This window comes from Penicillium concentricum (genome assembly GCF_028827145.1).
Source record: "Penicillium concentricum strain IBT 3081 chromosome Unknown utg000002l_segment0_segment0, whole genome shotgun sequence".
Lineage (NCBI taxonomy): Eukaryota > Fungi > Ascomycota > Eurotiomycetes > Eurotiales > Aspergillaceae > Penicillium > Penicillium concentricum.
The window spans coordinates 9,685,367-9,711,719 of NW_026622755.1; the positions used below are offsets into that span (position 1 = coordinate 9,685,367).

The following is a 26,353-nucleotide window of genomic DNA, read 5'->3' on the forward strand; positions in this document are numbered from 1 at the left end:
AGTTGTTTAGAACTATAGAGTGGCCGGTTATTGCGCCTTGTATTATGCCCGAGAGGAAGATTCCATTTAGGGCGAGGACGAAGAACTGCTCGCTTCAACATCAGTATAGCGTCTCTGTAAATTCTGGGGTTGTTGTATAGTAGGAGATGGACACACAAGAGAAGACAGTGCAAACCAGTCATCAGGCCCCAAGGGTATTTTCGTGAGTCGTCTGGAGTAGAAGCGGAGCAGTACTGCAAATATCCCTGTCAGGAAGAATATAGATGTCATGACTATTAAACCCGGGCGGTCGTTGACGAGTGGGAGGGCCCGGTGGTATGCCATTGTTGGCCGCTTTTCGCCGAAATGCGCTTGCGCTGAAGTTTGTCTCTGAAGCCTTGCTGTATAGTATAGTAGATTTTGATGTAGGTCAAGTGAAGCGAGAAGAATGAGCTCGCATACCCATCAGGCACTAAAGATGACCGAATCGAAAAAAAGTCTCGCTAGTAAAAGAGATCAAGTTGATGATTTCAAAATGATCAGCTAAGGAATGGCTATATGTTGTACAGACACTAGGGAGGCATCCAGGAATGACTGCAAGTTCGGCATGCTTACTAGATCGAGACGCTTACAGGTAAAGCTGGCCCGGAAGGGCAAAAGCTCAGTTGGTTTGATTTGGAACATGTCGGGGCAAGCCGTTCGAGTAACTGCAGGGGGGCGTGCTGCAGCATGCCGGGGGTGCACTTGATTTGATTTTCTAGGACTCGCGAACTTTTAGCGTGGGTGATTGTGTTGCCCCTCTAATCTACCTAGTTTTGTAATCCTTAAGATCTAGTGATTAATTTTTGAAGAGTCTGCCCACGATGGGAACACCATCTGAGGACAAGGAAGAATGCACTGGTCTTCTCAACGATATCGACAAAACCAACCAGGATTTGGACATACCTGCAAATGGCCCTGGGAGCGAGAAACCCTACAGGCGTCGATTCCTCATCCTAGTTCCCATCCTGCTTTTATCCCTCACTGCCAACATAATCACCCTCTCTATCATCGCCTCGACCCCCAAACCTTATCAACTCCCATCAAAATACGCCAACCTTCACCTCACCCACACAGAGCCCTACGTCCTCCTAACCGATTACTCCTCCAATAACACGACCCTAGCCGACACTCTCTGGCACTCCATCAACATTGACAGTGGTGTCGTCGCTCTCCCCGACTCCTTTGCTACATCCCATAACCTTCGCACAGCGCAGCGATTTCCCTGGGACACCAGCAAAGGAATCTACATCCTTCACGGCTTCCACAACCTGCACTGCCTGAAGATTATCTACATCAGCCTATTCGAGTTTCGGACCGGCCAGGAACAGTCGAGGACCTGGCACCATATCGCGCATTGTCTTGATGCGCTGAGACGCCAGATGCTATGTGATGCGGATGATACGCCTAGGGCTACGGAGAGGAGGGCCGAGGTTGTTAGTGGCATCGGGCAGCATCGCGTTTGTAGGGATTGGGGGAAGTTGGAACGTTGGGCGAAAGCTCATACGGCTTGTTATAAGCGCCCTGAGAAGCCAGGGGATGAGGTTGGGTTGAAGAGGTTTATGCATTGTCCGGAGGGGAGTGGATATGTAGTTGATGAGGGGTACGTGCCCATGGAGGAGGTTTTGGTGGGGTTGCCCGAAGAGTCGATTGCAACGGGACTGGCTGGGGAGGTGTAGAGGGAGTATAGTTGTTACGATACGGATTGGGAGATCTCTTGTATGCTGTATAGAGTAGGGAGTATTAGGACTAGAATTGGCTCCACTGATAATTTAACGATCAAGGGAACAAGTGTTGCGGATCTTAGGTACATGGGTTGAAGATAAAACCCCTCAATTCGCCAGAGAAGGACCTTCTAAAACCCATCTGCGACAACCACGTCGTTGCCATGCCCCTTGATATCTTCCTTGTTCTCTTTGACTCCCTTGTCCGCTCTGGTGACCACGGACCTGACAACCGCAGTGTCTTAGTAGCATCTGTCAGCCCAGTCTAATTGCAGGATGTGTCTCTCCTTGGGATGTACTCACTTTCAATGGGTGTGGGTGCAGCCAATGCTAAGGCGGCTAGGAAGGTAAGGAGGAGGAGGTATGTACGCATGCTGGGTGGTTGGGGGCTCGTGTGTTGTAAATTGGAGGATAGAACGGTAAAAGATGATGGTTCTGAAAGCTGGAGATTGTTTTCACTAGACCCTGGCCTAGGACAAGTTGGCTTTGCTAGAAATACCTACTCGAGAGCGGGAAAGGAATGTCATAAATATAGTAGTTTGCTTATCATAGTACCGCATACTTTCAGTCCAACCTAGATGTATGTTGATCAACCAGTAAAGGGCGTCTACGGGGTACATGATTCACACCCCTCCTCAACCTACAGGTGACCAGTATAGTAATAGTATGTAGATCCCCCAAAAGAATATGCAAGGTGCTACGCCTTACAACATACACTCTCAGCCCTTCTACCCTTGCAAATGTGATCCGAAGTGATATAACCCAAGGAGGGCGCTTAGATCAACATTCACCGGAGGATATAATGTTTAGAAGCAGAGTCCCGCATTATGATACATTCCAGCGCCAACAGTCCATTTCCAACTGGCCTATGCAGGTTTCCATTAAATAAATGACATAATCTGTGATTAACACCGCATAGCCCACGGCCCAACCCGCGTTGACTGGGTTGGCGTTAAGCAAGGGATACACTGACTTAACCCGGACATCCGAGTCAGCCTTAGAGATGCTCAGTTCCAGTCCGTACCTTCAACTCTAACGTCCTGAAACTACGAATTTACCTTTTCTTTTAAAAAAAAAAAACAAACTTGCTCTTAGTTAACACAGTAATGTTGTTGATGACTGCAAAAGAGCACGAGTATAAGCCTCTCTCAAATGCCAATGGGGACTTAGACCGAGAGGAGCCTCAACCTCATCTCGCAGAACCATCAAAGACACAGTTCACAGTCCCACATATGATATGCTTCATCGTCTCTCTCATAACCGCATTCACAGCAGGTGTATTACTCATCCTCTACATCTCCAACACAACCACAACGCACTGCTATGAATCCGGGACTGTAGAAGACATATCAATAGCACCTCACCTCCCACTCCCCCAAATCGCAGGCAAATTCAAACATAAATCCCCTTTTACAGAGGAACCACCACGGGAAGGGAATGCCTCAGAGCCTGTATGGGATGCGTTAATACCTAGTATGTTCTCTCCACCTCATCTCACATCTAGTATAAGATATGGTAGTAACAAAATCTACAGACGGCCTGGGATACTTCATCCCCGCAGCCACAAACACCTCGAAGCCAAAGTCCTCTTCTGTGGTAATCCCATCCGCTTTCCACCAGCTCCACTGCCTCTATCTCCTCCGGCGAGCATATTACACACCTGAATCAGAACTCCAACGCTTCGACTTCGGTCGGAACCGTTCTGTTCATGTAGCGCATTGCTTTGATTACCTTGCCCAGGCGATCACCTGTTCGGCGGATAGTACGCTTGAGCCGGCAGTTGATAAGGAGCATGGATTTTTGGGGGCCGGGTTTGCGAGACGATGTTGGGATTTTGAGTACTTAAAGAGCGTTGTGGAGAATAGGAGAGCATTTAATGCGAGTGGATTTTTGGCTTGGGGGGCTGGGAAGGACGGGAAGGTTGGCTTGGGCTGATGGGTTTAGTAAAATGGACCTGGAGTACTTAGACCTTTGAATTTGTATGCAACTATTATGTGCCCTCGACTAAAGATCTAAACTCCGCATAGCAAAATACTGATCACCTATATATGGTGGAATCTCGGACACATTATCCAGCCCTGTCTGAATATCCGCAATATCCAAACCCTTAGTTAATCCCATGAGCACCAACATGATAGAATGCTGAACCGTATCAATCCTGATAGCCTCATAATTTGCATTGTCATATTCAATACGTAGAAAAAGGGGACCGTCTTTCTGAGCGCAAAATTCCATCATTAAGTTGAACTTTGCGCCCTGACACCAGGTCCTCAGTGGTAATACTCCGGGAACGTCAAAGTCACGGACTGCTCGATGATCATGGAATGTCACAACTGCCTCGATAAAAGGGACATTGGGGTGATTTGGATGAACTTCAAAATGATCTAACAGAGAATGCCATGGGATCGAGTGGGAGAGAGAATCTCGGCTGGATTGTTGCGTGTCACGTACATAGGCGAGTCCAGTTCCATCAGAGGGAGCATTGACGCGGATAGGTAATGGCTCAAGAAACAAGCCAACTACATCGAGATCATCCAATCCTCGGTTGAGGAATGGCGCTCCTAACACCACTGGTTGATCCGAGGGTCTATTCTGACGCAGGCATAGTGAAATAGCGGCGAGACAGAGCTGATGGAATGTGACTCCGTACCGCATACTATATTGTGTCATACTAGACATGACCTCTTGGGGGAGCTTATACACTCGGGATGCTCCATGGAATGTGGTTCGTTTCGGGGTTGGATAGAAAGGCAGACCACGCAAAGAAGCATTCCAGAACTCGAGGCAATCTGGATTGATAGGTTGATTCCAGCGTGTGGTATCACTATAGCGCCTGGTAACTGGTGGGAGGCAACCGCCCTTGACGACTAGTTCTACCTCTCGTAGAACTGTCTGTAGAGATGTCAGATCTAGGATAATGTGAGAAGCAACCAGGACGAGCAGATCGAGTGAGAGATAGACGCGGATGGGAACATCTTTAGAAAGATCGAATTCATAATTGATTGTTTGTTGGATGTCGATATCCGAGACGTAACGCACTTTGGGACGCGAACTACTCATAGTCCGGACTAACTTCGATCGCTGTGCGCAATAAAGAGACTGGAAAATGTCGTGCCGCGCAAGGACAGTGTTCCATGCCTCAGCCAAGCTGACTATGTCAACCCCTCTGTTCAGGTGGCAGACATAGTTCACGTTAAAGGCGGTTGATCCTTTCCGCAGATTGTACTTCTGCCACCACTCGACTTCAATAGGAGATGGATTTGTATCTCCTAATGGAGTCAGAATTTGGGCTACGTTCCCGTTCGTCACGCAATTAGGTGCACATTCTGTATAAGCGGTGAATAGTGCCACCTGGTCACGGAGACGGGGGGAGTCAATGACGTGACGGGCACGGATTTCCTTCGAGAAGGCAGAGGATAAACGACTTGCTAACGCTAACTGCTCAAGTGAGTGGCCCCCCATGTCCACAAAATGATCGTTATCACGAATTGGGTGACTGAGGTCAAGCTTTAGGACCGTACGCCAGATATCGATTATTTTGCTGCGAGAGTCTTGCAAAGAAGATGAAGCCACAGGCCAGGTGCTTTGGTCTGAACAAGAGGCGAACATGTTCACAATAGCCGCGTAGTCTGTCTTTCCACTACGGGCTACCGGGAAGTCAGAAACAGCTTTCACCAGACCCGGGATGGCGTATGATGGTAAAACATCCCGCAGTTTGGCTCGGAAACTATCAATGTTGACGTCTATCGGCTGCACGAGTGCAACTAGTGTATCGTTTACACTAGCAAGGGCAACTGCGGCGGCTGAAGAATATCCACGGACCATGCGAATTTCCAGGTCGTTGAGATCCAAGCGAAAACCGCGCAGTTTAATCTGTCTATCTGCTCGCCCAAGCAGCGAAACCTCTCCGCCTGTTGTCCAGTATCCTCGATCTCCAGTCTTGTACATCATCTGCCCCGGTCCAGGGCATACACTGTCTGTGAAGAAACTGGCGTCGGTCTCATCTGGACGCCCAACATAACCACGAGATACCTGAATCCCAGCGATATAGACATCTCCAATCATTCCTGGGAAGAGAAGATTGCGGTAAGTATCTAGGATGTAGATCCGGGCACACCGAGTTGGCTTTCCAATTGTAATTGCCACTCCTGGATATATACGGTTGTAGGCTGCCCCAATACTGGTTTCAGTCGGGCCATACATATTGTATGTCGGGAGAGCAGAGGCCCATGTGTCAGCGATTTCTCGTGTCACAGGCTCTCCTACTAGCCAGACCTGCGTAACACATCGGCAATATTAGCATACTCTCTTTGATTCCATTAGAGAGGAATTTCTAATCGAGGAATACTCACCGCACGCAGATTTGGGTAGTCGATTGGATCCAACATACGAGCGAGAGAGGGTGTCAATAGAGCGACATCCGAATGCTTCAGATTATCAAACGGATCGTCCGAATCGTTCAGCACCAACGTTCCACCATATGACAGAGTAGCAAAGATTTCGTGAATGCTGCCGTCAAATGCAGGAGACATCACTTGGGGAACCTTGCGACCCGGCCCTACCATCATTCGGGCCTCGTAATCTTTTTCAAATGCAACGATCCCCTTATGGGTGCACATCACCCCTTTAGGAAGACCGGTTGAGCCACTAGTAAAACACAAGTATGCATTGTTTTCGGGTTGCACACTGTTATGCCATCTCCTTTTTGGAACCTGCATGGCGAGTATCTCGTCCACTGAGTAGCATATCTGACAATAGGATGGCTTACAGCTCTTGGAAGCCTCGCTCGTTGCCAGGAATACACGAGCGTTAGCGATAGAACAGAACGAGTCGCGGAGTGCAGGAGGGGAATTGGGGTCCATTGGACAGTAAGCCCCTTGGGCCTTCACTACCCCCCACGCAGCCACAATCCAGTTGGTGGAACGATTAGCTTGCACGCAAACGACATCCCCCGGCGCAATGTGCTGCAATAAGACTCGAGCCAATCTTGTACTGAACTCATCTATTTGCCGATAACTCAGCTCCGTTGACCCTTTTCTCACGGCCACGCTTTTCGGTGTTGCTCGACATTGCTCTGTGAACAAACTGACCAGCGTCTCGCTCCCATGTGACTTTGTATCCTCTGATGCGCAGTTTCCAAAATCCATCAGTGTTTGTCGTAAAGATGAGCCAATGAATTGAGTGACACACAATTCTAGCCTCTGGCTCGGGATGAGAAGTGCCTCGATGGCGGATACGAAGGCGCCACACACGTGGCCGATATCTCTATGATGGAATCGGTCCTTGCTGTAATTAAATTGTACCCTGTCTTTAGGTCCAACAAAGATATCGACTGGTAGCCCTGATTGAATTTTCGTGTAAGAAGAACGTCCGTCTGGGGGCTGCGGATGATCCGCTTCGTAGTCGAATTGTATGGCCATCGCGGATGAAACATTGCGGCTGAATCCATGCTCGGCCTTGCTCCACTGATAATCAGAGAGCATATTTAGATTATTGGACACCGATTGCAGAAATTCCAATGCATGTTGTCCCCGATCAATTTGTAGACAGAGAGGCAACATATTCATCAAAGGACCAACAGTCTCCAGTATGCCAGCGATCGGCACGTCTCTATTGGCCAACACGACGCCAAACATGATGTCCTTGCATGCAGTGTATTGAGAAAGCACGAGGGCCCAGGCAGCATAGTAGACTATTGAAGGGGAAATGCTTTGGGTTTGGCAGAAGCCTTGCACTTTTTCCAATGGTAATTTCCCCGTGACACAACCCGTCGTACTGCGCATTGGGTTCCCTTGAAACTCGGGCAAAGGCAATAGTATGGTCTCTTCAGCTGAAGAAGGTTTGAAATATGTCTTCCAGAAAGATCTCGCCCGGTGTGCATTGTGATCCTGATACCAAGCCAGCTCCCGCACGACGTCCGTGAAGGGCCGACCCAGTTGGAGGGCACCCCCAGTGAGCACCACATTGACTCTGGCGAGAAGAGTGCCACCGGAAATTCCATCAACCAAAGCGTGGTGAACGTGCCAGATCAAGGTGCTCTTTTGGGGTCCCTGGGGTCCATTCAGCGTTACGACGGCAAACTCCGTGGAGGGTATGACCATAGGGGGCGATTCTGTCTCGTCAATCAATCTCTGGTATGCATCTTCATCATTAACAATTGTTTCAGACCAGGAGAGCATGAAGAACTTCCTCTCGAGAAGTTGGTCTTCGTCAAAGGCGGCATGAAAGATGGGCTCCGTTTCGATGACGGCTTGCCACGCCTGCTTCAACCGCGGAATCTCCATAGGAGCTACTTCTTGGTAGTAGCTAATGACATTGGTTCCCGGGGCTCGCTTGGAGCCAGAAACCAGCAGTATCTGCATCTCGGTCTGTGCAATGCATTGTGTGGGTCGCTGGTAGGGGCTTGAGATGAACTGGATCTGCCCTCTGTTTCGAGGTTCAACCTCACTCGAGTTTCTGGCAATAAACTCAAACGGCGAGGCTGAAGATGAAGTTTCGATGAGTGTGGGTGATTGCACGCTATGGGCACCGTCGAAGATTAATGTGGACTTTGCGGCTCGAACAATACCGGATACCGTTTCGCTGGACAGAATGTCCCCAACGGTGAGAGCTATTCCCTGTTGGCGACATGCGGCTGCTGTTGAAAGTGCAATGATGGAGTTGCCACCTAATTGGAAGAAGGTTGAGTCGGGCGTAATTGAAGTCTTTGGAACACCAGCATGATGTGCGATAATGGAGAAAATCATCTCCTCCATGTTTGGTCGGTGGAAAATAAAGAGCAATTACACTGATGTTGAGTACCGTACAGTTCCTCAAATCTTGCCCTAGATCTCTGACAAATGCCCTTCTATTTGTTTGTTACAGATCGGATATTATTGAACTGATATTTAATTCTTAGCTATTTGCTACAGTCACATTCCATTGGTGATATAATGTATTGTTACTATGCGTAGCACGCATCTAACCTCTCATCTGTTAAGAGTAATCTTGATTCTCATCTGCTCATAGGACTTTATGCAACTATAATCTTTTCAACTGTCTAGTATCGTATAGCGTACCTCAAAGACATGGTTACTCAAGAATACCGAACAGGAAAGCGCTCAAAAATTTGGGGTCTACCCCGTCCTGCTGCAGTACGTTGCACGAGAAGAACTTGCGTCTCCCTGGTAAGACTTTCTGAGTAGATGATGTCTATTCCTTCCTGATTTTCTGTCAAGTAAAATCCCCCAAGAGAAACCGTGCTTATGTAGTGTATTAGCATGAGATAATCTTCAATATCGATCCGAGCCCGAGTACCAAATACAGAATAGATCAAAACGTGGGTAGTCCACATTTCTGCGTAACTAGGACGTGACACACCTTCGGCCAGTAAGCATCATTCTGCGGAGATGGTGGCATCCTTTTCCTTTATCGGGTTGTACAATTTATTGTAAATCTGAACTGGAAATGGAAACACCACGGTTTATTTTCCTCCTTGTGCCTGTACTCTAGTATCTTCCTCATTTGGTGCAATTCTTTGCTTATAGGGCATCTAACAACATGGATAAGATTGAAGAGACACTCACAGAGCTTGTAAAGTCGCTGATAGAAGCAAAAAATGTCCTCCAATGCGAATGTCGTGCTGAGCTGATGGCTCGACTGCACAACTCTAAGACTCTGCCCGAGCGAGAACTTTACGAACTGTCCAGGCAGGCAACCCAATTGCTTCATGAAATTGAGCTACTGTTGGAACCTCGGCCCATGATCCTGGCCAATTATTTCCTTGGTGCGTATCGGTTTTCTTTACCAAATTTTCGCCGAAAACCTAACCTGTCTAGGCTCTGCAAAGACCAAGTGTCTCAATGCAGCTGTGGAACTGAATATTCCAGACCTCCTGAAAGCCGGCCCTATGGACGTTGCCACGCTAGCATCAGTGAGCAAGGCGCGTCCGGACCGGCTTAAACAGGTGATGCGGGTGCTTTGCAGTGACTCGGTGTTTGAATTTGACACCAAATCGCAGTGTTACTCTCTGAACGAGTGCTCCGAATTACTGCTGACGGATCATTGGACTCGCTGGTGGCACTGGGTCGACCTCTATGGCAATGAGTTTTATGAAATGGCACGTGGAATCCCAGCGGCGTGTCGTGAAGAAGAGATGCGGATGCCTTCACAGATCGCTTTCGACACTGAGCTCAACATGTTTAGGTGGTTTGCCGCGCAGGGCTCCTTGCATCGGGTCCATCGCACATTGGGAGGTGGAGCTACTGCGCAAGCACCAGGCATTGTGCAGGACTATCCCTGGGGGAGGTTGCCGACGGGAAGACTACCGTGATGGACATTGGTGGAGGAGGTGGGGGCCTGATCTCGGCACTGCTGCGGGCCGCTCCGAACCTTCAAGGCGGGGTTTTCGATCTTCCCGAGGTTATTGACCACGCCACTGAGAATTTTCATGGTACTGACGGAATATACCGTGATGTTGGAAGTCGGGTTGCAGGTAAAGACTTGCACAAGGGGGATTTCTTCCAGTCTATTCCCTCATACGAAGTATACACGATGAAGTGGTGCTTGCATGACTGGAATGACTGCCAGGTAGTCCAGATTCTCTCGAATATCCGCAAGGCAATCATCCTAGGACCCAAGTCGCGACTCGTCCTTCTGGAAATAATTCTTCGGGATGGGCACGCCGGTAACTTGTCTCGGCTTGCTGACTTGTCAGTCTTCATGGCTGCATCTGGGATGGAGCGTGACGAGGGGGAGTGGCGTGATTTGGCGCGAAAAGGTGGGTGGAAAATCCAGAACATTTACCACCTGCGCAGCGCGTGGCCTGAAGCAATGGAGCTTATCCCTGCCTAGTTATTTGCAAGGGGCAGTCATATAGGATGAAGTCACCAAATCATTGTAGGAAGCTTTAAGTTGGCGACCCTACCAAACACTCGTGCACTAACTTCCTGTATTATTCAAGTGAATTGGGAAAGTTGACAAGACAAGAGAGGAGAAGAAAGGAAAATGTTTTTGATTCATAGTGGAAGCCTGACAAACCAGGCACCCTTGCATAACTACTTATATCTCAAAAGGGCTATCCATGCCAACCTACTTGAAATCACGAAAGCCTTGTACATATAATGGGTTGAATAGCCAGACTGATCCATGTTTCTGGCATTTTCTCCCAGTCTTCCAGGTCATGGCCCTCTTTACCCAGGGGGGTCAGCTGGTAGTTTTCGATCAGATACGCCACAATTGTCTTCAGTATGATGTCAGCTACATGTTTGCCGAGACATTGACGAGGTCCAAAGCCATATCGCCAGAAGCGATAACGCCGGTTGACTGCATTTTGATCCAGGAAGTGCTGGGGTTGATACTGCCCTCGATGTGCACCCCAGTTTGCGTCGCCAATATTGAGGCCATGAGAATCGACCACAAACTGGGTACCCGCAGGAATGATGTAGTCTCCCACAACACGTTGCGTCGGAGCAGCTTGTGGTATTGAAAATGAGGCCATTGGCTTGAGTCGAGCAGTCTCAAGGATAGATGCCATCAGCATAGTGGAAGTCCCTGCAAGGTACGCTTTCCACCCATCGTCACCCCGGTCTTCGCGCGCGCGTCTTATCTCTTGGCGGATCTCTTCCTGCACGCTCGGATATGCCGCCAGAAAAACAGGATTCCAGGAGAGATTGCCAATCGTGACATCCAAGTTCGCAAACAGGATCTCGTCCATCGTATGGAGGAATTCCAGTTTGGATATCCGACCAGCCTCAATTTCACTATACATCTTTACAATGGGTGGCGGATCTGGTAGTACCAATGTTCTCGCTCGCTCATATGCCTGGTCATTGAAGTCATTCCACATAGGCTTGAACATATTGAGGGTTCTGAGTCTCGCTCCTGGGACAAAACGCCCGATTGAATACCGAGCCAACCCACCAGCGATGCCATCTTTCCACAGCTCATGTCGCAGTTTTTGCAGCTTGTCCAGCTGTCGCTCCATCCGCTCATCAAGCTCTCCATACAGGATATCGCCGAGGATCCAAAACGGGAGGAACATGAGATTTTCCGCAGGTTCAAGTATCATGCTGTCTCCTTGACACTTCTCACTTTCGATTTTCTGCATGTATCTCTTGACTCGCAAGTCAATTAATTTGATGTAGCTGGGAGCTGTGTGCTGTTGGAAAGGCTCGACCACAGCTGCTTTCGCACGGGTCCAATCATTTTGATTAAGCAACCCAAGGCATTTACCGAGAAGCTCCCCAACTACCCATCCGGAGTTCATGTTGACACCCTTCAGATGCGTATTCGAGTCACGGAAGACGGCCTGAATGTCCTCCGGGCGGCTTAAAACACTGCGTCGTATATAGACATACGTTATCACACTGTATACTTTGCCCAGCATCGAGTGGGTTCACTCTACTTACATCTCTGGCGTCAACCCACTCCAAATTCGAAAAATCGGCCCGTACTCCGTTCTGCATTTTTGGCCCAAGGTTTCTCCATTGAGAAACTTACCCACGTTGCCTTGGCCGTTGGGATATACGTATGGGCAGGTTGGAATGGTTGTGCTACCATCTCTCGATTTGATGGGGTATCGTAACAGTAAATATATCTTCACGTATTTAGCCTTGAAGTGTAGCAAAAGAATAACTGAATCATCTTACATTAATTATATAGGATAACACGCGATTCGGTAGTGTACCATTTCGAGAGGCTCGCTGAAAAAAGGCCACCAACAGGACGGATAGGGAAGCTAGGAGGAGAATCATGTTGTAATTTGGGAATCAAATGAGCTCGACAAGATTCAATCTATTTTGAGGAACCGTGAGGGGATCATGTGCAGCAAAGATACTTTCGTTTGAACTACGCTGATTCAAATGTGTCGTACATATTTGTTTGTACGCCCACTATGTTCACCCTTACCATCGGGCCATTTCGCGGCTAGGTTCTTCTCTCATTGGTATATTTATCTTCCGCATTCATTACTAGAATTTTCTAGGCAGAGAAACAAAAGTTAAGAGAATGATCAATTGTTTCGTTTCTTAAGTTCTCTTCCTTCAGGCCACACACAAATAATTCCCCTATGTCATAGGAAAATGACCGCTCCAACTCAAGCACCCTCAACTTTCATCTCCTCGGAAATTGGCCTAGTCTGGCAGAGGCCAAAGGGAGAATATTATCTCGCACATCACGCGGATGAGGTTGCACGTCTAGCTGCTCAGCATGAAGTGTTTCTACAATCGATGGGGAGGCTGGTGATTGCTCCCGTCGATCTAACTCGTTCAAACCTTCGTATCCTGGACACAGGAACCGCCGATGGTATGTTGACCCTGTTTCTAAAATAGTAGAAGGCTCCAGGCTAACCCCATAATGTGACAGGTCGGTGGCTTCTGGATCTGCATGCTTCCTTGCCGTCCACGTTAGGACACCAGTATATCGGAATTGATTGTCTTAGCAAGCTGTTCTCAACCAACCTACCATCGCAGATTACTTTGAAAGAGAAGCGAATTGATGCTACCTGGCCAGAGGAGTGGCAGGGTAGCTTTGACTACGTCCACCAACGCTTGGTACTACCTGGATCGGAGCATATGACCCATGAGGAGACGGTGACAAACCTGTGCCAGCTGGTCAGGCCGGGCGGGTGGATTGAGCTTATTGAGCAGGACCATGACACTCCCAATTCAGGTGGGATGGCAAAAGCCGAGCAGGTAGTTCGGGAGATATTTACCAACGCCGGCTGTGGCTACGACTATCCACACAAACTGCGGGAGTTCTTGGAGAAGGCCGGTATGGAGGATATTAAAGTTGAGATCTTCGATGTCCCGATCGGCGTACTCAACCCTGATCCTGAAATGGCGGCCAAGAGCACCTGGCAGGTCCGCTCCGCTCTTGAGGGGTTCATGCCGACTGCCAGAGGTATGCCGTACAAATATAATTCATATACATGATGCTAACCACCGACCACAGGAATTAAATGCTCGTTACCTAAGGAGGAATTGGAGGATATGCCGGCCTTTACTGAGCGAGAGTTGAAACGCGTTGGTGGATACCAAAGGCTTTTCATTGCGTATGGGCGCTGTCCTTCTACTTTCACGTAGATTGCGAAATAATACCAGGAGATCTTGGGACAAGTAGTATACCAGTCACGAATATGAATGCTTTCGAGTTTCTCTCGGCTATGGTATCTATCAACTCATTATAATCGCCGTCTTGCTTGCAATCTTACATAAAACCCAAATCTCCAGCTGGGAACTTGTGCCTACATAGACTAAGAGGCACATAATTTGTTCGGTAGACTCTGCAAACAAAGATTTCGAGAGATCTTGGAGAGTGACAATTCGGAAGAGAGGAAGAATTTTCATGTCGCCGTCCACTCGAGAGTCCATGCTTCTCTACCTTTGGGCAGCCGGGATCGCGGACAATAACACTTCCCGCCGGTCTTTTTAACTTATCACAGGTAATAATTAGTAGGATAAGCACTAATTCTGGTCAGATATAGGTTATATATTGTGGAAAAGGCAGAGCGTATGTCACTACTGGACCACAACACGGGTAAAAACCAGGATAAATGTTCAGGGACTAGAGGAGCCATATCTGTTCTGTGTCTGGGGTGTAACAAATAGCCGTCTCTTGCAGGAATTGTCCTTTTCACACCATTATACAGTTTATGCCGGAACATCCCAAAATAACCCCCAAAATAACATCCAAAAAGACATCCAAAAAGGCCTGTCTCAGCCGATTATCAGGACCTGCTTAGAACTTTCCTATATATATTCTCTTCTCTCTTTCAACGTAACCATGTATCCATGTCATCCTTGAGCATAGAGGCTAAGCATCTGGCGGACTACTCTCGTCATCATAAAATGATTTGATATCCAGATTATATATCCAAGTTTTATATAGTTAAGTTTGGATCCCGCATAAGCAGCCGCCTATTCTGCTTCTATATAAACGACTTACCCACTATGAATCTATATCATCAGGCTCAGCAAGAAGTATATAAGTCGAAGAAGGAGCGAAAAATATAAATATACACACAGAATTGCGGCAATCTCAGGCCCGGAAGCGATTATCAGAGCAGAGGAGAAAAACGGGTCTAGGCGACAATACAAGGATGAAATGATAAGCGAAGGAAGGTACTAATAGGTGCAAATCAAACATCCACATGTAAACAGCTAGATCTTCATATTCCTTCCATCATGGCGATGTCTGCATCTGAGGAGATACTTCACGCTTTCAATGAAGTGCTGAATTTGAGGGAAGCCTATACCTGGAACTGCCAACGTATGAGTTGGTTAGAACCTCTATTTTCACTGCTATCTCCACCCAGGAAAGACGATGATTGGAATTACGAGTAGATCCTCAAATTTCTCCGGCATGTTGCCACTTGTGGATACATCTATGATATCGAAAGTCACCAAATACCATCTCTGAGAGATCTGGTCCATCAAATTGAGATGCTGTGGTAAGTGCACAACTACTATAGTAGGCCCACACATGATCTAATTCTTTGCAATTTGTATAGCCCTCCCGATGGCAGCACCTTTATCTCGCCTGGCCTAGACCCAAACCAATCGATCAAGCGCTTTCTTAACCCGGAATGGGACTCGGCAATCCCATTGAGGGCCGCCAAGTTCTTGTTAGATCCAGTTACCTACGATGGAATACCATTTCGTAGCCTGTTCGACCTTGTAGGACTATTCATCTCCTCAATTGGATATGCTCCACACCACGCAAATGCGCGCAGCTTCTACCTACCATTGACTGCCATGTATGGTAAATGGTGCACTACGTTGGGAGACACCGCTCCCACGGTATTCAACTGCACGTGGATAACGGCAGGAAACGACCAGGATCGATTCTTTCTCGGTGCCTCACTGGAGGGATACAAGGATATCCATCGAGCTGGGGAATGGACAGAGGCCATTATGGAAGCGAGGTTTTCCCTCATAAACGACACGGCTGTGAGAACAAGCGGATACAAGATGTACGATTGCCCATTGGCCCTCACAACCGGTAAAGTATATCCATTGATTCACATATCGAAGTAAGTTTATCCACAAGTCTAGATACTACGTGATTGGCAAAGATTGAAGGTGATCAAATAGGCAAAATATCAACCCAGTTACCCACGGGATCACCCTGCACAAACGAGGCCTATTTCCCGCAAAATACGAGGATCACCTTTCTGGTAAGATTTGGAGTTCTGTGAAAGAGTTGTGTGCGAACTGTCGGGAGCTGATTCGGATGTGGGGCGGATTTCCCGCCAACTTTAACCCCATGGCCGATGCTGAGGGTGCACCACCATGAAATCCATATCAATCAGATTGTTTGTTTAACTGGAATGTACGAGAACGCAATACGATGGGGAGTTTTTGATGAGAGAAAGAAACCGTAGGTTGCATTCAGCTAGCTAAGAGTAGAGCTCCGCAAAGCTCATGAATGGGCCCGAAGATAGAGCCCAAAACCCAGCCCATTAGTGGGTTGGGCTAGGTTGGGATTTGGGCTTTATGGGCTTAGGGGAGCTCTAGCTAATAGAGAGGAAGCAAGATCGAGGTGGGGAGTAAGGTCCTATGAACCTGAGGAAGAAATGTTCTCAACAGTTTCCCCATGCCATAAAAAGATAATTTAGTGCTATGATCTAGCGGTAGAGTATTGTATTGCTAGTAATGAATTAATTAGAATAACGAATACTCGTGGGAATTTAAATAGCGAGAGCAGAGAGGACAGGCTGCCCAGATCATATTCAAGCCTAGTCATGGTATGACGGCTCTCTTAACCATTGGGATGTTCAGGAAAGAGAGGGATGGCTTCCCTACGTAGTTCTTTGAGTCCTTTTTCAGCAATGATGAGAGCAATCTCGCGGATATCTCGAAAGATTATTTTATAAACATCATCACACATTCGATCCCAGAGATAGAACTTGTCACCAGATTGGAAAATTGTTTCATAGGCGTCGTCATCCTCCATGATTGGTCTTCCTGGCCCAAGACAGAGTACCAAACAGTAGACTGACCCTCTGATTCGGGACCCTCCCACTCTTTGTACACGGGGCTTGTAGGATTCGTGGTCCAGCCCGGAGGAACGGGAAACTAGTCAAAGCAAGTGGTCTTAGTAACTAAACTCGAACCCGGCAGGCGACTGGGATATTCTTACCAGTGACAGAGAGGCACTCTCAGCGGGCGACTTGGTGAGCGGGATGGAACCAGGCGTGACCTCAATTTGAGGGGAAATTAGCGTCAACTCGAACCCGGCAGGCAGCTTGGGTATTCGCACTGGCGACAGGGAGGCACTCTCAGCGGACGACTTGGGAGGTGATTTAGGAGGTGATTTAGGAGGTGATTTAGGAGGTGATTTGGTGGGAGAGGTGGAGTTAAGCGGGATCTCAATCTAAGAAGAATTTAGCGACATGACTTAAGCCAGTAGCGTGCGGTATACTCACAAGCACAGTGCGCATGTTGGTAGCAGGTTGAGTATCAAAGTATTAAGAGAGATGAATGATGGGATGCGGGCAAAAATATGGAGTAGCGAAGAGAGAATTAAAGAAGAGGCTCTGGTCTTCCTCAGAATATGAAAATGAAATTGTATGGAAGATGTACGATAGATCTACGATGGATGTCCAGACCCACGTGGATCCCAGGCCTTGGGGAACCTTCATCATTATGTCATTCTTATGCCTAGGCAAGGCATCAATAATATGGCTATAACTAGTTACACACTTCGATCTGTAAGGGCAACATTCAAATTCCCCATCATCCGACTCACTTCTACTCATCTGCTGCCGGACACCAATCGTAGTGCCCCTCCGCGTTGTTTCCCCACCACGATGGGAACGGATGCGAGACTCCACCAGCCCCGAAAACCGCAAATGAGAGGATAAAGAGAACTGTCAGACTAGCGCCATCAAAGGCTCCCGCAATTAGATAGGAATAATCCTTGAAAATCCGTGGCCGGTAGTTTCGGAGATAAAACTGCACATAGAACCCGGCAAGGATCCAGCTGAAGAGGACGCAGGTCTGACTTTGGTTGTAGGGAATATAACCGGCATATTGAATGAACTGCGGTAGATTGATTTCTGAGGTGTCAAATTTGCCAATCTTGGGCACGAACTAAAAGTAACGGGCGTCAGCTTCATTTAGAATAAGGAAGGGCGAGGATACGTACTCGATGAAAGACGGCGTGAACCATCACAGCACCAGCACCCGCAATTATACCAAGAGGTACAGCCCCATATGGGGTACCGATCTTATAGATGTAAGGAGCCAGAGCCCATGATGCGGCATTGGTATTGAAAGACTGGATAGTTGCACCACTCCAGGAGGAATTTCCATTGCCATCGACGAGAAGCGCTCGATTACCCGACACAATCGAGATCATAATGGCATAGTTGATAAAACCACCAAGAATTGTGCCATAGATTTGTGTCAGGAACATGATACGCGGGGGGATTTTGACTAAAAGAAAAGTTCAAACATAAACGTCGGCTTCTGATTAAATGGATGAGGGAGGTACTCACGATATTCGCCCATCTTTAGATCATTGGAAAGATTAACGGCATTGTTAATGACGTTATGCGACCACGCAGCAAAGTACATGTTACCGATCGGGCGTCCAGGAAGAATGAGTCCAGCCAGCATTTTGGACAAATTGTTGGTAGCAATGCCATTACCGAAGCGAGAATAGATGATGGTACTCTATATCACGGCCATAGTCAGCATCGCTCCATGAAGATTAATATCGAGAATCGTGTACTCACAAAGGGTGAAATAATGCATCCGAGCGCGAGTGAAACGACATATTCCCAAGCCGACAAGGTGATGTTCTCTTTCGTGACGACAATGATACCCAGAATAAAGCTGCCAACGAGCACGACGATATACCACCACCACGGAGCCTCTTTATAATGCTTGGCCATATGGGCGTGGTGTACATCATCGTACCTACCTTCTTTCGCGCTTTTATATGCCTTCCAGATATCCTTGCCCCAAAATAGAATGCAATGAACGATCAGGGCACCAATTGCTGCGTTGGCCATAAACATCGCGAATGCGAACGTTCCAGTGAGTTTCGGCAACCCATGCTCAACCAGGGCGGCTTCACTGAGGACACCATCGGGGAAGACCTCATTCAAAGGATATGTGGTGCCGTTGCTCATAAGCATTCTCGTCGACATGAATGGAAGCGATTGCGCATTCCACGCATTGCCATAATATATTCCCATCATAATAATGAAACAAGTAGCAATCCCTAAGGCCTGATGAATTTGTAGTTTGAGAGGGAGGGAGGTTTGGAAAGATGTGATCTGTTTCTGTTAGAGACCTGCTAGATCAACACGTGGGTATAGAGGGCATTATCTCACATATTGCCAATCGAAAGACAGCGTGAATAGGCCAAGACCCTGATTGTTGGTAGCACCACCAAAGACATTGTTGAGTACCTTGCCGGTTTCACCAGTGGCCTTTTGTGCAGCCAGGCACTAGGAAGTACGAAGTCAGCAACTTTCGTTCAGGGAAAACCCGATAAGCTAAAGAGTTTAAGAACTCATTGGAATAAGCAAACCACGTACCGGAATAGAAACAGAGTTAAGCCACGGGAAGATGTAGGCAGGAATGATCTCGTATATTCCCATGCCACTGAATGCATACCAAAAGTATCTAAGCGGTTTCGAGTTTTTTACTTGCTGCCAATGAAGTCCCTGGAGAGTCTTGACTGTAGGTAAAGTGCCCCAGTACACAGCCTCGGTGTGCCAGACAGCGATAGGACGCATAACTCCACAGATCCCGTAGCCAAATAGGCCGATAGAGATAACACTCAATATCACAGTCGCTGGGTTCAAGGGAAGGTTGTAGAATAGATCCTGTGCTGCAAATACCGTCGCGGTAGTAGCAGCGTTCGAGGCCGACGTAGCAGTGATTGAACAGATTGCGTGCTCTTTCAGACCCCATTCCCCATAATTGAAAACTTTCAGCGCCGTGATCCAGAATGGTAATTTTCCCTCGCCGTTTTTCGCCCTCCAGCGAGCCTCGAATTTGTCGCCACGGGGAAGGAATTTAGCCCAGGCATTGCCGAGGAAGTAAGAGATGAGCACGATGAAGGTTCCCTGGATCGTAACCAGGGTCGGTTTGAACTATGGATTGAGTCGTCAGTATCTCAGTATCTGTGCAAGCAATAGATATATTTGAAGTACCTGATAAATCTGGTACATCACAGCCTGGAAGCATGCAAGGCCAGACGAAAGGAATATACTTCGAAGGGTTAAAACACTGTCAAAGTCATCTCGAAGAGGGAGCAGATGAAGAGCTGCATCAGCACCGGTAACGATGATCGCGTCCGGATTGCTGTCGAGGCCATCGTCACTGAGTGCATGCTCATCTTTCGTAGCAAGCACAGTAACAGCATTCTTTTCACCGATGGCTTCCTGGCTAGCCACAGAGATGTCACTGGTCTTCACAGGTGACTCGGCCATAATCGGTGATATATCATGTATATGATTATCTGGTCGAAGAAGGCTGGAGTATAGCTACAGAGCTGGTCGCGCATATTTGTTCCTAGAAGGGCCTCTTATACTACAATAAAGGAGAAATTGCATTCTTATCGGACCACTGGCGCACATGTTCTCATGATACCATGTAGCCCTAAAATGAGCCACGAGGCTTGAAGCGATACAACCCTGGTTTGCCTCACACCTCAATTATTTAATTGAACCCTGATATCTTCTAACTAAGTCCCGCTTAGTCCCGATGGTAACATTTCGCCGAAGATGATAACATACCAGCCCTAGAAAGCTCGGGCCCTTCCCCAACGCTTGTCTAATGTTGCAATTGGTTTCGATTTATCCTAGTCTTCCCAGGTCTCCGTATTATTGTAATATCCGCCCTGAGATAATATCACCCTCGAATCAGAATATAAAAATTTACCTTATCATATTGAGCGCGTCATGTGTATGCACAGAGCTTTGGGGGGCGTTTCCGAGATAAGGTATGTAATGTCTCGGCCATTTATGCCAATTTGTTGGCGCTAACTTATGCGTTCTTTCTTTAGCCAATGCATGCCAATCTAATACAAGATTAACTCGGAAAGTCCGTGGTTTGGTCAGCTGGTAGGCACTTGGCATGCGGAATTCCGACGGACCCCCTACGATAGGGTCGCCGCCGCTTAGCTAGGGTAGTAGAATTCTGCTTTTTTCGGACATTCCGTGGAATATTTGGACCGAGCCGGGATGTTCGTTCAACCTTCTTTTATTTATCAGACTTCTCGGCTCGGTAGGCTCTATACTCTTGATAAAACCTAAACTGTGTTATATTTTGGGCAAAAAAAATAGGGAAATGGGCATCCGCTGCGGAGAGGAAATATTGGAATATATTTGACAGGAGGTCTTAACACATCGCCATCAGGCTATTACCGCGATTTCGCCAGTTCGCCAGTCCTAATTTGCGTGCGCAGTATAACTTGTAAAATGAGTATTTTATACATCCTAATACACCAAATATCGATAGTCAAATCTTAATGCTCGTGTCCTTAAAGCTTGGCTTGTTTTGCAATGCTTGTAACAATCGCGGCAAGCCCCCACTTGGAGCACCCCCGGGGATTGGGGTTCCAACACCTGCACCTTATCAACGCCTGAGACAAGTCCGTTACGGGGTATGATTATGTACAATTCTAATACCTCAAAAATAAAAGCTCAGATCTCTAGGTCAAAAGCCATGTGCCTACTCCTATGTTTTAAATGAATTATTTTGCGTGTTCCCCCGGCTTTCTCCTTATTTGGGTCGAACGCTAAGATAAGCAGCCACCTCCTTTGAGCTACTCGCGAAGTGATATAAAAAAGTAGAAATTCGAACGAACCCATTTCACTTTGCCACAAGATGGCTAGCTTGTATACAGAAATAGCCCCGGCAGTGGTCAGGGATGCTAGGGTATAGCCCGCTATAGTCTTATCATTTCGCTTGGATACTGACCTCCGGACCATGAGACCAGGGCTTACATCTTATCACCTGCTTGACTGCTAACGGAAAGAAGGTCCAGATTCTTCTTGGGGGATTGAAGGATGTTTACGGACTAGAGTGGACAATCTCTTCGATAGATATTGACACTGAGGAGCAGAAGAAACCGTGGTTTCTGAAGCTCAACACAAGTGGTAGAATACCCCGAAATTGCGGGGTGGTATGATTTCTTACATATAAAAGAGAAATCCCCGTGCTCATTAATAACGCTGGTGAGCAGCCTTTGTCCATCCTAGAGTCATCAGCTGAGCTACTATACGCTATCGAGCCGGTGGAAAGGACCATCAGCTCGGCTCACCTTTCCCAATAGCAACGAGCAGTCCCAGATGATGCAGTCAGTGGCTTATATTCTGGCATAATTTGGGTCAGCCAAATCAAAGCCAACTGAGCCACGTTGGAAGATTTGCTCCTGAACAGATACCCTGTAAGTCTACCCCTCCAAGAGATACTTCGTGCAGGAAGTGTGGAGCAAATCTTGGAATAATCAGTCAACTAGTTAATATCCGTAGATGCCATTGAGAAATTCAAGACCAAGCCCCTCCGAGTGTATAGCGTACGTAAGATACACATTTCTGGGCGTTTGACCAGTCAGCCTGGGGAACACTTTGCGAGAAATGGTCTTGGCAAGCTCAGTATTACTGGTATCAATGCATATCCATGGGCCCAGGCGTGGGGGCGAAGCAAAATTTCAGAGGGGATGGAGAGTTACCCACACTTAGAGGAATGGATACGCCGGATTTGGTCCCGACCAGTTGTACAAAGGGAGATTGACAAAATCTACGGTGAGAATATTCATCATGAATTACTACTCACTAGCACTCCTGATGAATAGATAAATCGGATTTCCAGATAGCCTAGTCTAGTATTGAGGGAAACACATGATGAACGTTGTGTGGCTGATAGTCCAAGGATTCTTTCCCACACGCAGTAGGAAGCCATGCCTAAGATGCCGTTGTCTTCTGTGGGCCAAATATGTAGGTTCACTTCACCATTAATCTAAAACAGTTTCATAAATCCCTTCCACAGGCCCTTGGAGGTGAAGATTCCACGGGGATCCACCGCTTTCTGGATATCCTTGAGTCTTTGCAGGTTTTCTTCGCCATAACCGGAGAAGACTCGGCTGGCTTGGTCGGCAGATGCGTAGTTGATATATATATACCGATTCGCAACATCCAGCTTATGGGCTGCCAACGCGATCCTGCGAACGGCGTTTTTGGTCATCCAGTTAACGGCCACATCATCACTTGCATCCGACCAGGCCGTGGAGAGCAAAATAACTACAGAAGATGTTAGATATCATGCTAAAGATATTTCCCAACCAAAGGGGTTGAGAGATGGAGAAGTACGTACTAAAAAGAGGTTCGTCACGCTCGAGATCGATGCCTAGAGCATTACCGCCTCTGTTCTTCATGGCTGCGATGGCATTCCTTTGCATCGGATAGCAGATCAAGTTCGTACTTATACCGGGAACAGACTTGATAGCTTCCACCTCCTGCCGGAATATTTGAAGAGCCCGTGAGAGTAGGGAGCGGGACGGGGAAACGGTCAGGGTAGCAAATAGGTTTCTACCACACAAGAGTGAGTAAATAAAGAAAGGAAACATTGGAAAGGGTGAAAGATTAGCACTTACCGAGTTGTGCCCATTGGGATAGAACCATTCGACACACTGCTCATGGATCCTATAGTTGTAGTCCTGCTCAATGTGGGGATTTGGTCAATTTTGCGGAAGACCGGGGGATCCTGAATTGCCTTCCCGTAGCGCTGGGTACCCATCAAGGTGAAGTCTTCGCTGCCTGAGCGGTAGCTATAGTATAGATCATAACCCATTTCCACGTCATTAGTGAGATCCTTATCTGTGAATAGGTCGTAGGCCTTATCAAGGACTTGCTCCGTGTAATTTTCAGAGTAGGACGTTTGCCCAGTGAAGACGGGGCCTTGGGTAAATGTGCGGATCGTGAAGGCTGTAACAATGGCAAAGTTATTGCCCCCCCTCGGAGAGCGAAATATAGATCCGGATTGTGCGTCTCCGAGGCGATGGTAATCGTACCATTGGCGAGGACTACCTGAAAACTCGTATTTTAGCAAGGAATATATTTTGTGGGTTCCTGTAGAGCAAAGCATACCTCATATTCGAAAACGTTATCCAACCCCCATCCGTACTTGTTCGAGAATGGGGATGTTCCTCCCCCCAGTGTGAATCCACCCATACCCACACTGCCTACTCTTCCACCGACAAATGACAAATTCCGAGATTCCAGGGCATGGTATACTTGAATGCTAGTTGCACCACCACCAACACGTGCCCTGTTCCCATCGTCCAAGACCTCAACCTGTCTCAACATGTTCAGGTCCACAGTAACACCACCCACGGAATTAGAGTCGCCCGCATTCCTGGAGTGTCCGCCACCCTTCACCGAAAAGTAGCACCAGTGGTCAACGAGGACATTCAATACTTTGGCCACATCAGCGGCACTTCTGGGCTCGATGCGACAGGATGGACGAGCCTCCTGCTGCTTCGCATCCCAGATGATGAAATCATCACTGCCAGGGTAGTGGACTGCAGATCCGAAGAGCGTGGAGAGTTGGGCACACTGCAGATAGTTAATATTGGAAGGCCGAAGGGGGGTTGACAGACATACTGCTTGTTGGCAATTTGCGGGGGCTGTTGTGGACAAGTGGGTGGTTTCCGCTGCGTTTGCCGCAATAAGTAAAGATATCAACCAAACAGTGGTTCGCAGCATTGTAACGCAGCGCACGTGAAAATATAACGAAGGGACTTGGTAGCCAGAAGAACTATGAAGATATCTTTCTTATAGCTTTCAATATGGGGAGACTTCGGTCTTTATATATCGTCTCCTGCATCAATAAAGGATCTTCGCAGCCAAGAATGATAACGTAGGCCATGTCAAGAGTCGGTGCAATTATCAATGCGGGCAGAACCCGACCTAAACCTCATTCGATGCTGGAGGAATATGCATGATTCTCACAATATTATGGCCCGTAAATTTGCAGGGAACATCAGTGTGTCTAGGGTGGAATAATCCAGGGCTGTAGCCTGAAGCTGTAGACGGTGTATACACCGATCCATGAATCTCCACGGGCAAACTTCGGCTATATATTCTCTGTTCCTAATATGGATTAGCGTCATGCAGGTTGATGACAGGGTGGGTCAAGGGGGGTGTGTGATTGGCCTAACCTTACAAACTACTTGAAGGTTCCGTACAATCATATTTAGACCTTGGCTTTTTTTTCTCTCTTCACGCTATCCCTACTTCTTATGATAGCCATTTACTAGTGTCTCGAAATTCCTGTCATCAAGGTGCATAAGGAGAAAAATATCGCAGAGATGAAACGGACAATGGAGGAACCCTCTCAAAAGCGGATCATTTTACGACCATTCTTGGAGCGCCTCTGCGCATGGCCGGATGAAGATTGGTCAGGTATAACGGACCCAAAAACTCGCCGAAGGCTGCAAAATCGCCTGAATCAAAGATCTCGACGTATGTTCAATCCATACCATACCCCATCAGCTAGCACGCATCCAGTTGACCATACGTACAGGTCTACAGAATAAAGAACCGGCAAAGCGTTTGGATAGAAAGGACCAACATGATATCAACTGCCTGGTGGCTAAACGACACGTACAAGCTACGCATGCTGCCACACAGCGGAAAGATGAACATACATTAGCAGCACATACCGTGACGGATGTGACCTCACTCATCCCCTTGGACGCAATTGAGGATGTGCATATCCTTGACTCCCATTCAATGGCCACAAAAGTCACGATGCAACGCATAGAAATGACAGCACGCCAGTATTACATGTTAGGCTCTCCACGCACTGATCTTCTACTCCACCTGATCCAGTACAATTTCACCAGAGCACTCATGGAAAACACTACGGTCTTAGGCTTCACATCAGACCAGCTGCATGATGATGCTATCTCGCCATTTAGTATTGCTGGTCCATGGCAATATGACGTTGAGAGTTCGCTTCCACCCAGTCTCCAGCCCACCATGATCCAGCGCTCTATCCCACACCACCCGTGGCTAGATCTGCTTCCAGTTCCGCGCATGAGGGATAATCTGATCCGAGCTGGAGACTTCGAGGAGGAAACACAGCTATGCCTTGACATGAAGGGGAGTGGAAATGCACTCTCGGAGAGGACTGGTATCATTGTTTGGAGTGATCCTTGGGATCCGGCGGGCTGGGAGGTTACGGAATCTTTTGCTCGTTCTTGGGGGTGGGTTATTAAGGACTGTCTTGACTTGGCGCATTCCACCAATCGGTGGCGAGCAGTGCGGAATGAAAGGCCCCTATTTTATATGAATTGATCTGGTGGATCTCTGTCGATGATTTAAATGAGCCTACAAGCATGGATCGAAAAAGGCTCTATTAATTGTTGACTATGTAGCTCGATAGCACTTGTGGGACGACTAGATCGACTAGAGCGCAACGAAAGCCATGTTTCTAACTCGGTCTTATGGACAAATTCCTTGGCAATACCTGCGATAGCAATGTAATAACATGAAAACCAGCAGAATTCATATAATCGATTAAACTAGCTCCCAGTAGGTCTCGAGCCTATTCCCCAGATTTCGTTGGATTCTCGCTTGAGATACTAGACTAGTCTGGAATAAC

The 26,353-nt window shown here is 47.6% G+C and overlaps 13 protein-coding genes across 13 annotated transcripts; 7 read left to right on the plus strand and 6 right to left on the minus strand.

Annotated features, from left to right (window-relative positions):
* Window positions 1-842: 842 nt before the first annotated feature.
* Window positions 843-1,697, plus strand: N7517_007407 (uncharacterized protein; the record flags this gene model as incomplete). Its single annotated transcript, XM_056725137.1, has 1 exon — window positions 843-1,697. One exon carries the CDS (start codon window positions 843-845, stop codon window positions 1,695-1,697), a length of 855 nt encoding a protein of 284 aa, XP_056581387.1.
* A 176-nt stretch (window positions 1,698-1,873) lies between these two features.
* N7517_007408 (uncharacterized protein) lies at window positions 1,874-2,115 on the minus strand (the record flags this gene model as incomplete). Its single annotated transcript, XM_056725138.1, has 2 exons — window positions 1,874-1,983; window positions 2,046-2,115. 2 exons carry the CDS (start codon window positions 2,113-2,115, stop codon window positions 1,874-1,876), a joined length of 180 nt encoding a protein of 59 aa, XP_056581388.1.
* Window positions 2,116-2,848: 733 nt separating this feature from the next.
* Window positions 2,849-3,677, plus strand: N7517_007409 (uncharacterized protein; the record flags this gene model as incomplete). Its single annotated transcript, XM_056725139.1, has 2 exons — window positions 2,849-3,215; window positions 3,277-3,677. 2 exons carry the CDS (start codon window positions 2,849-2,851, stop codon window positions 3,675-3,677), a joined length of 768 nt encoding a protein of 255 aa, XP_056581389.1.
* A 69-nt stretch (window positions 3,678-3,746) lies between these two features.
* Window positions 3,747-8,497, minus strand: N7517_007410 (AMP-dependent synthetase/ligase; the record flags this gene model as incomplete). Its single annotated transcript, XM_056725140.1, has 2 exons — window positions 3,747-6,017; window positions 6,095-8,497. The coding sequence occupies 2 exons, from the start codon at window positions 8,495-8,497 to the stop codon at window positions 3,747-3,749; spliced, it is 4,674 nt and encodes a 1,557-aa protein (XP_056581390.1).
* Window positions 8,498-9,281: 784 nt separating this feature from the next.
* Window positions 9,282-10,574, plus strand: gliM (O-methyltransferase gliM; the record flags this gene model as incomplete). The annotated part of the gene is made up of 3 exons (XM_056725141.1): window positions 9,282-9,507; window positions 9,560-9,929; window positions 10,001-10,574. The coding sequence occupies 3 exons, from the start codon at window positions 9,282-9,284 to the stop codon at window positions 10,572-10,574; spliced, it is 1,170 nt and encodes a 389-aa protein (XP_056581391.1).
* Window positions 10,575-10,821: 247 nt separating this feature from the next.
* Window positions 10,822-12,281, minus strand: N7517_007412 (Cytochrome P450; the record flags this gene model as incomplete). Its single annotated transcript, XM_056725142.1, has 2 exons — window positions 10,822-12,058; window positions 12,226-12,281. The coding sequence occupies 2 exons, from the start codon at window positions 12,279-12,281 to the stop codon at window positions 10,822-10,824; spliced, it is 1,293 nt and encodes a 430-aa protein (XP_056581392.1).
* Window positions 12,282-12,802: 521 nt separating this feature from the next.
* On the plus strand, window positions 12,803-13,804 carry psoC (methyltransferase psoC; the record flags this gene model as incomplete). Its single annotated transcript, XM_056725143.1, has 3 exons — window positions 12,803-13,025; window positions 13,086-13,622; window positions 13,674-13,804. The coding sequence occupies 3 exons, from the start codon at window positions 12,803-12,805 to the stop codon at window positions 13,802-13,804; spliced, it is 891 nt and encodes a 296-aa protein (XP_056581393.1).
* A 1,101-nt stretch (window positions 13,805-14,905) lies between these two features.
* On the plus strand, window positions 14,906-15,140 carry N7517_007414 (uncharacterized protein; the record flags this gene model as incomplete). The annotated part of the gene is made up of 2 exons (XM_056725144.1): window positions 14,906-14,990; window positions 15,037-15,140. The coding sequence occupies 2 exons, from the start codon at window positions 14,906-14,908 to the stop codon at window positions 15,138-15,140; spliced, it is 189 nt and encodes a 62-aa protein (XP_056581394.1).
* A 23-nt stretch (window positions 15,141-15,163) lies between these two features.
* N7517_007415 (uncharacterized protein) lies at window positions 15,164-16,016 on the plus strand (the record flags this gene model as incomplete). Its single annotated transcript, XM_056725145.1, has 3 exons — window positions 15,164-15,171; window positions 15,232-15,753; window positions 15,815-16,016. The coding sequence occupies 3 exons, from the start codon at window positions 15,164-15,166 to the stop codon at window positions 16,014-16,016; spliced, it is 732 nt and encodes a 243-aa protein (XP_056581395.1).
* A 465-nt stretch (window positions 16,017-16,481) lies between these two features.
* Window positions 16,482-17,163, minus strand: N7517_007416 (uncharacterized protein; the record flags this gene model as incomplete). Its single annotated transcript, XM_056725146.1, has 4 exons — window positions 16,482-16,687; window positions 16,738-16,798; window positions 16,863-17,096; window positions 17,149-17,163. 4 exons carry the CDS (start codon window positions 17,161-17,163, stop codon window positions 16,482-16,484), a joined length of 516 nt encoding a protein of 171 aa, XP_056581396.1.
* Window positions 17,164-17,473: 310 nt separating this feature from the next.
* N7517_007417 (OPT family oligopeptide transporter) lies at window positions 17,474-20,172 on the minus strand (the record flags this gene model as incomplete). Its single annotated transcript, XM_056725147.1, has 7 exons — window positions 17,474-17,815; window positions 17,871-18,160; window positions 18,223-18,400; window positions 18,463-19,008; window positions 19,066-19,182; window positions 19,273-19,833; window positions 19,894-20,172. The coding sequence occupies 7 exons, from the start codon at window positions 20,170-20,172 to the stop codon at window positions 17,474-17,476; spliced, it is 2,313 nt and encodes a 770-aa protein (XP_056581397.1).
* A 2,533-nt stretch (window positions 20,173-22,705) lies between these two features.
* N7517_007418 (FAD linked oxidase N-terminal) lies at window positions 22,706-24,450 on the minus strand (the record flags this gene model as incomplete). The annotated part of the gene is made up of 5 exons (XM_056725148.1): window positions 22,706-22,986; window positions 23,060-23,274; window positions 23,340-23,779; window positions 23,833-24,300; window positions 24,349-24,450. 5 exons carry the CDS (start codon window positions 24,448-24,450, stop codon window positions 22,706-22,708), a joined length of 1,506 nt encoding a protein of 501 aa, XP_056581398.1.
* Window positions 24,451-25,497: 1,047 nt separating this feature from the next.
* On the plus strand, window positions 25,498-26,046 carry N7517_007419 (DUF3425 domain-containing protein; the record flags this gene model as incomplete). Its single annotated transcript, XM_056725149.1, has 1 exon — window positions 25,498-26,046. One exon carries the CDS (start codon window positions 25,498-25,500, stop codon window positions 26,044-26,046), a length of 549 nt encoding a protein of 182 aa, XP_056581399.1.
* Window positions 26,047-26,353: the final 307 nt, after the last annotated feature.